The sequence below is a fragment of the Lutra lutra genome, chromosome 5 (assembly GCF_902655055.1).
Source record: "Lutra lutra chromosome 5, mLutLut1.2, whole genome shotgun sequence".
NCBI classification, from domain to species: Eukaryota; Metazoa; Chordata; class Mammalia; order Carnivora; family Mustelidae; genus Lutra; species Lutra lutra.
This window is the reverse complement of record NC_062282.1, coordinates 159,339,384-159,348,796: the sequence shown is the minus strand read 5'-3', so window position 1 is coordinate 159,348,796 and position 9,413 is coordinate 159,339,384. Positions and strand designations below refer to the sequence as shown.

Genomic DNA, 9,413 nt, shown 5'->3' with positions numbered 1-9,413 from the left:
AATAGCATTGAACAGAAATATAGAGACAATCTGCAGAAAGAAAGACTTCAAAGGTAACATGATGTCAATAAAAACGTATCTATCAATAATCACTCTCAATGTGAATGGCATAAAGACACCGATAAAATGACACAGGGTTGTAGATTGGATAAAATGACGGTACCCATCCATATGTTGTTTATGAGAGACCCATTGTGAATATAAGGGTCCACCCAGACTGAACATGAAGGGATGGAGAAGAATCTTTCTTGCCAATGGGCTTCAAAAGCAGGCTGGGGTAGCGATTCTCCTATCAGATAAATTAGATTTTAAACTAAAGACTGTAGTCAGAGATACAGAAGGACACTACATCATTCTGAAAGGGACTATCACCAAGATGATCTAACAATTGTACATATCTATGCCCCCAATATGGGTGTAGCCAATTACAAAAGAAAACTATTAATCAAGATAAAGAGTCACATTGATATGAATTCATTAATAGTAGGAGATCTTAACACAACTCTCTCAGTAATAGACAGATCATCCAAGGAGAAAATCAATAAAGAAACCAGGGCATTGAATGACACATTGGACCAGATGGGCCTCACAGATATATACAGAACATTCCACCCTAAAACAACAGAATACTCATTCTTCTCAAGTGCACATGGAACCTTCATCAGAATAGACCACACACTGGGTCACAAATCATGACTCAACTGATACCAAAAGATTGAGATGATTCCCTGCATATTCTCAGATCACAATGCTTTGAAACTGGAGCTCAATCACAAGGAAAAGTTCTGAAGGAACTCAAACACCTGGAAGCTAAATACCATCTTGCTTAAGAATGATTGGATCAACCAGGAGATCAAAGAAGAACTTAAATAATTCTTGGAAACCAATGAGAATGAAGACACTTCGGTCCAAAACCTATGGGATACAGCAAAGGCAGTCCTAAGGGGGAAATTCATAGCCATCCAAGCCTACCTCAAAACACTTGAAAAATTCAGAATATACCAGCTGTCTCTACACCTTAAAGAACTGGAGATTCAACAACAAATCAAACCAATTACACCCATAGGAAGGGAAATAATCAAGATTAGAGGAGAGATGAATGAGGTAGAAACCAGAGATACAGTAGAACATATCAATGAAACTAGGAACTGGTTTTTGGAAAGAATCAATAAGATCAATAAACCACTGGCCACACTAATCCAAAAGAAAAGAGAGAAAGCCCAAATTCATAAAATTAAGAATGAAAAGGGAGAGATCACAACTACCACCAAGGAAGTAGAAACCATCATCAGAATTTGCCAATACACTAAGCAACCTAGATGAAATGGATGCATTCCTGGAAAAGTATAAACTCACAAAATTGAACCAAGAAGAAATTGACAACCTGAATAGGCTGATATCTAGTAACGAGATTGAAGCAGTGATCAAAAACCTCCCAAAAAACAAGAGCCCAGGACATGACGGATTCCCTGGGGAATTCTACCAAACTGTTAAAGAAGAAATAATACCTATTCTCCTGAAGCTGTTTCAAAATTTGGAGCAGAAGGAAAACTTCCAGACTCTTTTTATGAAGCCAGCATTACCCTGATCCCAAAACCAGGCAAAAACCCTACCAAAAAGGAGAATTTCAGACCAATATCACTGATGAATATGGATGCTGAGATTCTTAATATAAAAATAATTAGTAACATAATACTATGAACATATTTAAAACATAAGTATATACAGATTATTTTCCATATTTTTTTAATTTTACTTTTTTTTTCAGGGTTCCAAAATTCATTGTTTATGCACCACACCCAGTGCTCCATACAATACATGCCCTCCTTTATTCTCACCACCAGGCCCTCCCAACTATCCACTCCCCTTCCTTTCCAAAACCCTCAGTTTGTTTCTCAGAGTCCACAGTCTCTCGTGGTTCTTCTCCCCCTCAGATTTCCTCCAATTCCCTTCTCTTCTCCTTCTCACAGTGTCTTCCGAGTTATTACTTATGCTCCACAAATAAGTAAAACCATATGATAATTGACTCTCTCTCCTTGACTTATTTCACTCAGCATAATCTCTTCCAGTCCCGTCTGTGTTGATTATAGTGTCCTCCTTTATGTCTCGTTATAGTCTCTGATTTAATGTCTATTTATTTTCTATAAGTATTGTTACTCTGCCATTTTTTGGACATCCATTTGCATGATGAATGTTTGTGCATTCCTGCATTTTCAGTATAAATAGATCTCATTTACATTGTGAAAGATATTGTTTCTATGTTGCCGCTCCTAGGGTTGTTGCCTTTTGAAAGATGGAGGCCTAGCTAGCAGTCTGCTTCCTGACTCACCCACTGCTGAGTCAGATAATTTTTAAAACTCCAGGCTCTAAGTTCCACTTCTTATACCAAAACATAGAATTCAGACCCTATGGTTTTAAAAGCCAGATTTTATGGGGATTTGTTTTCTCCGTATGGTCTTCTTGATACCATCATCTCCATAACAATAATTATCTTCCTCCTGGTGGCAGCTCCTGACCACTGCTTATGCCCTTCCTAACCTCTCAAATGCAGCTTTGTTTCTACATTTAGCTGTGGACATTGTTCCGCCAGTCTTCAGATCAGTCTCCAGTTATTTAATTGGTTGTGAATGTGGGATGAGATGAGCTTAGGTCCTGCCATTCTATTATCTTACACCTGCCCCCAGTTCATTTACTTCGATGTAATTAATTTCTGTTCTGCATGATTGTGGTTGAGGAGTTTTATGAATTCATCAACTTCTTTACTTCTTGTGGTGTCACAGTTATCTTTTTTTCAGGTATCAGAACTCTAGGGGAGCAATAAATATATTTTACCCTTACCCTTTTAGTCCTTGCCTGTTACCCAGATAACAAGAAAAAATATGTTTTAAAAAATATTTAATGTAAGTTTTATGTCACATGGGAGTTTTCAAAAAGAAATGAAGCCTCAAAGAAGTGGTTGGAAATGAGTTTTTATGCTAGATTTGACAAGGAAAAGAAAGTCATGGAAATATAAGATAGGAGAAAGAGTCAGAGCTAAGTGCAGCAAATGGGAAATATAGTAATGTCTATTTGTTCAGATTGCTTTCTGCATTCCTTCATCTCTGGAGGTACAGATATTCCTTCCTGCTGGGAATACAGAAGGCATCCCTTATATGAGGGTTTTGTGGTCTGCTTCATATGAAAATAAGAAAGTTTTTTTTCAGATCACTCATATTTCTTCAGCTTGAAATATTCAGTCTAAGTCATCACCTGTTATTATGAGAATACCGTATTCTCTTACAACTTTTCTCCTGAAGGTTTTATTGTCCATTACTGATTTTTGCTTAGATATCTTGTGACACAATCATTCCTTCTATTTTTACCAGCTGTCAGTCTTCTAAAGCAAAAAATTGCTTTTTAGTTGGTGTTTTATCTGTTGATAAAGATGCACTATAGATAGTGAGAGAACTAAAATAACTCTAGGGATTTTCCATAAAGCATACAATTTCTTAAATATTAGAGACAATATCATTTTGCCAATATAAATTTTACCATGGGTAGTCTAAGAATCTTTTTTTTTTAAAGATTTTCCCAGGTAACTCTGGCAGTTGATGCAACATAAATCAAATAAATCTAATTACATTCACCATATCTCTTTCCCTAAGGGTAGGGAACAAAAAAATGAGGACTTTTCTATGTATCCCATGGGAAAAATTAATTTATAAGAGATATGAGTTATATTTTATCACTTATGATAAGATGTATGTATACATTTACAATCAATATTGGCATGGTAACAATCAAAGATTGTCAGAAGATATTTGGGGGCAAGATTAAACGAGATCATATGTGCCAGAGAAATAATATCAATCATCTATTTAATTCAAATGATAATAAAACATTAATATTAAGATTTAAAGTGTCACGTATTGTGTGGAGCACAGGGTGTAGTGCATAAACAATGAATTTTGGCACACTGAAAAGAAATAAAATTTTAAAAAAGAGGAAAACATGATTGAAAATATCTAAGAACTGTTTCTCTTTTTTTCTTTAAATAATAAACAATAGAATAATGTCAAATGTGAAGTCAAGATGGTTATTTCATAAGACATAGAATCTCTAGGTACAGGGGCACCTGGCTGGCTCAGTTGGTTAAGCATCTGCCTTAAGCTAAGTTCATGAACTCAGTGTCCCGGGATCAACTCCCACATCTGGCTCTCTGCTCCGTGGGGCATCTGCTTCTCCATCTCATTCTATCTCTGTGTGCTCTTTCTCTCAAATAAATAAGTACATAAAATCTTAAAAAAAAAAAAGAACATCTGTGTAGACTACATGTAAGGTAATAAAAATATATTGTAGGCCCTCATGAATAAGACAAAAGAAAGTTCTTTCCCAACTGAGAAATTTCTGCTACAGTTATATTTAATAGCTTCTTTTTATTCAGTTTAGAAATTTTCACCCTGACACAAAGAGAGGTAAAGAACTTTCTGAATTATAGACAAGTAGAAATGTAGAAATTCGTGTCTAACAGTTCCCTACCTCTGTCTAGTGTCTCTCTGGAAATACTATTTACCCAGTTGAAGACTACTTATCTTTAGGAATTGTGCTGGGATGTATCTCCCTTCAGGATTTTGTCATTATTTTAGGTGCCTCTCCTGAGTATTGCTTACAGATGTAAGTACAACTCTAGAATCTTCTTAGCCTACTGCATTATTTTTTTTTCTATTTTTCTGTTTTGCTTCAACATTAGACAGTCTGATGTATTCGGAAAGTAATGTATAAGTTTTTATCTCTCCTCACATGGTCTTTATAATACTGTACCTGTTGAAGTTTTCTCATTTTTAAAAAATTTCCAGTGAATAAAATAGAGAAAATGAGTTATTCAATGACCAAAATTATAAACACCATGAAAAACAGAAGGAATTTTTTTAGAAGTTATACCACAAATGGAGAGATTCTTTGTCATAGAAGATCACTGAATGAGAAACATGACACTTATGTGTTAGCTGGGTATAATGTTACTATCCAACCTTTGAATCAGTCAATTCAGCACTTGAGTATTTATTTCCTTACATATATGTGGGTACATTACCCTTTTGTCTCAAGCCATTGCAGTTAAGAATGAGAAATTCTGTGAGAAGTTCTAATGTAATCAGTAAGGCACTAGAGCACTGACTTCAGACAGTGTTAAATGGAGTTTGACTGATGGCCACAAGTTTTGTGCAGCAATCTCATAAGAGCCTGTTTCATATCCTTGTTCCTCAGGCTATAGATCACAGGGTTAAGTATTGGAGGTACCACAGTGTAGATCACAGAAAGCAGCCTGTCAATAACTGAAGGTGGATTTGGAGATGGTTTGAGATAGACAAAACAAGCAGTTATAATAAAAAGAGTAAAGACAATGAGATGGGGAAAGCATGTGGAGAAAGCTTTTGATTGGCCTTTTATGGTTGGAATCTTTAGTACAGTGGAGACAATATAAACATAAGAAATCACAATACAGATAAACCAAGACATACCTAAAAAAATACCGATTCTAATACTTGTGTAAACTACCAGGAGTGTTTCAGGACAAGAAATCCTTAGCAATGAGGAGACATTCACAAAAAAACTGTGGGATCACATTGGAGCCACAGAATGGCATAAAAAATGTGCCAGCAGTGTACAGAGCTCCAAAGAGCCCCCCCCCCAGTGGCCCAAGAAACACCTGCATCAGTGCACAAGCACCAGCATTCATAGTTACCTCATAGTTCAGGGGACATCATATAGCTACATAGCGGTCATAAGATATGGCAGTGAGGACTAATACCTCACCTGCTGCAAAGGAAGTCATTAAAAGTAGATGAAAGGCACATCCTAAAGTGGAAATGTAATTGTTGTAAGTTAGGCTGTTGACAGTGAATTTGGGGATTGGAACATACACAAGAAAGACATCCAGGAAAGATAAGTTCTTCAGGAAAAAGTACATGGGTGTTTGTGGCTGCAGGTCCAGGGTAGTGAGAGTAATGATGAGAAGGTTACTCATTAGGATAGCCAGGTAAATCATGAGGAAGAGTACCCCATATAATATCTGAAGTTCTTGGATATCAGAAAACACCACAAGGAGAAATCCTGCCACCAAGGTGACATTGGTCATGCTTGATTCTCTTCACTGTCTGTTGGCACAAAGAAACATACAAAAAAAATCAATTTACACATCGAAGAAGAATAATATTGACATACACAATTATTTAATTGAAAAATAGACTATGTATCTTAAATGCTTCTGCAAAAATTTCATCCTTTTTTTAAGGTAAAGGGGTTTCATAAGTAATGTGTGAACACAATTAGTCTTCATATGAGCTATGTCTAATTTTGAGCTTCAAACTCAACTTCCTACCAGGTGTGTATATAAGTTGATTAAGAAAATTGTTCTAAAACACTAGGTATTTATATCACACTATTACTGTGTCATGCATAATGACAAATCGTTTTGCTTTCTGATAGACAATCCAATGTTCTATGTCTTTATAGTTTTAAGATTCCTAATAACATAATAGGAACACTAGCCAATCTTATTTGCTATATTCAACTGCCCCTCAGAAAATATATTACTTAAAATATAACCCCTGGGAAGTTTTACTAGTTACCAAGCACATTTAGATACAGCCTTAAGAAAAACAGATACAAGAAGGGATTGGGAGGGAGACAAACCATAAGTGACTCTTAATCTCACAAAACAAACTGAGGGTTGCTGGGGGGAGGGGGGTGGGAGAAGGGGGGTGGGATTATGGACATTGGGGAGGGTATGTGCTCTGGTGAGTGCTATGAAGTGTGTAAACCTGGCGATTCACAGACCTGTACCCCTGGGGTAAAAATATATTATATGTTTATAAAAAATAAAAATTAAAATTAAAAAAAGAAAAAAAAAGAAAAACAGATACTGCAATAGGCCTCTGGGGGAGAGAACGATATATGGCCTTGAAGCTGAGCAGCTGGGATGCCCAGCCTGCTCAAGACAGAACGCTGCCTGCTTCATTTTTCCGTTATCTCCCCTTTCCCCCCTGAGAGCACCTGTGGCTACTTAGATAAGTCCTTTGGATGTACTTGTTCAACTATAAACTTTATACTGCTTGTACAGATATATTCTGCCCTCCTTCTTGTTTATCTACAAGATGTATGACTAATATTTGACCTTCATCGACTCTTCTGTTGGTTACTGTTTCTATCTAATAAAAGCGAGACTGAGGAGTTACTTGGGGCAGCAGTCTTTTTGACTGTTGTACTCTGCTCCCAATCTCTTGCAGCTGACTTGTTTGTGCCTAATTCTTCTCCCGTTCTCTGACTGGAAGCAGGAGCTATTAACTATAATTACTTCACATTTACTCTATATAAAATGATCCAACATAAGAAAATAACTTTTTTTCTAACCTTATGGACATAAATAAAGGAATATAAACAAAGATTCTGTTCTTCAATGTTTATATTATCTTGAGGTCATGCAGTCACATATATTGAAAGTTTCATTCATGTATGGGAACGATATAAATTAATTATTTAACAAGACCTAATGTCTTTTGAATGCATACATTTGTAGAAAGTCAGGATATTGTGGCACATTTCCAGTGGTTGATTTTTAAACTTCTAGTTTAGAAGTCACTATAATTTCAGAATGTTTTAACCATTCTGTCTTCATATGTTTCTTCCATTATATTCTGTTGTCTATATTTTACTTTTTAATATTTTCAGACATTTATCTCAAACTTTAAAATATTTCCCTAGATTATTAGTTACTGTTCCAGAATTATTTATTATTAACTGAAAATGTCAAGAAATATTTCATATATATTAGATACAAAGCTTAATGGTAGAAATTTAAAAAAAAGAGGGGAGAGAGAGAGAGATTGTTTTCCATGTGCTTTCTGTCAATGAACAGAGATATAAAATGAAGAATACATAAACCTATAAATAAGAAAAAAATAGATATTGATGGGTGTCATTGCAATTTTTTAAAAAGTATTATTTTACAGAATATCCATGGGACGGCTCAAATGTGGAGGGAGGAAATGCTTCCCTTCTGGGCTAGCTAGAAGCTAAAGTCTAAATGAACAGTAGCTTATAGAACAAAGCCCAGTGAAAGGAACACATTAAGAAGTAAGTTAAAACAAGAAAGTAAAGGAAATGGACATATGGATCATATGTGCAGAAGCCATATGTGCTGAAATTGAAGAATGCATGTAGAACAATAAAATAATTAAGACATTAATCAGCTTGTTCTGTTTGTTTAGAGAAATGCACAACAATAGACCAAAAAAGGAAGATGTGTGGAAAAAATTGGCCATTGAATTTCATTGTTTTTGGTGTCTGCCCTAAAGGTTTTAGTACCTACAATATTAGGATTTTTGTTTGTTTGTTTGTTTGTTTGTTTTGAAACAGAGACTATTGAACATTTTACCAATAGAAACTTAAAATTCATACTTTAAAACAATTCCAACTCTTCAACTGTCTGACAATGGATTACTTATTAGATGATTTCAAAAGTATATCTGAGAGTTGAAATTCTTCTTCCCCAACAAAAAGAGTTTAACTTACCAGTTGCTTGCCCAAAATTATCGGAAAATTGTATCTTCCTTTGAGAAGTCTCTGTCATTATAACATATCTGTTTTTCTAAACTTCAGTTGAAGGACTAGAAGATTTCTCAGAAGTGACATTTTCTTAAAATGGATGGATGATGAAAACACAACCAGGAAAGTCATTTGCTCTTTATTTCAAATTTGGCATCACTTGAAACATTCTGCAGTCAATGTCTACACAATAAATTATTATAAGGCATATGAATAATATGTTTGAATTTCCAAAAAAAGAAACTCTTAAATGTTTTCTATGAAGCGTTATTAACTATCTCTTATCTCCATTGGTAAAAAAATATAAACATCTGGTTATTATTTTATATATGCTACTAATAACTTAAGCACTTTGCTAAACATGATGATTTCTGTTAAATATTGCTAATTACTGACTCAGTGGGTCTCTTGTTGTAGTTCAAAGAAGTTCATTTATTCAACTAACTTGGTGAATCGGATGTGCATTGCGCTTTGAGAATCCTTGTTATTAGCTTGCCATCCAACATAGAAAGCAAAATAAACTTTTTGATCATTTGTTAAAAACCATTATTGAAGAGTAATTTAAAAAATCATTTTTAAAGACACACAGAGGGGAAGGAGTCAAGATGGTGGAGAAGTAGCAAGCTGAGACTACTTAGGGTAGTGGGAGATCAGCTAAATAGCTTATCTAAAGATTGCCAATACCTACAAATCCAACGGGAGATTGAAGAGAAGAAGAACAGCAATTCTAAAAACAGAAAATCAACCACTTTCTGAAAGGTAGGACTGGCGGAGAAGTGAATCCAAAGCGACAGGAAGATAGACTGCGGGGGGAGGGGCTGGCTCCCAGT

General features: G+C 35.3%; 1 protein-coding gene across 1 annotated transcript; it reads right to left on the bottom strand.

Annotated features, from left to right (window-relative positions):
* Positions 1-5,166: 5,166 nt before the first annotated feature.
* Positions 5,167-6,115, bottom strand: LOC125099849 (olfactory receptor 14A2-like). The gene is given in 2 exon segments (XM_047729386.1): positions 5,167-5,577; positions 5,579-6,115. Coding segments are annotated over 2 exon segments (948 nt in total).
* Between the last annotated feature and the right edge of the window lie 3,298 nt (positions 6,116-9,413).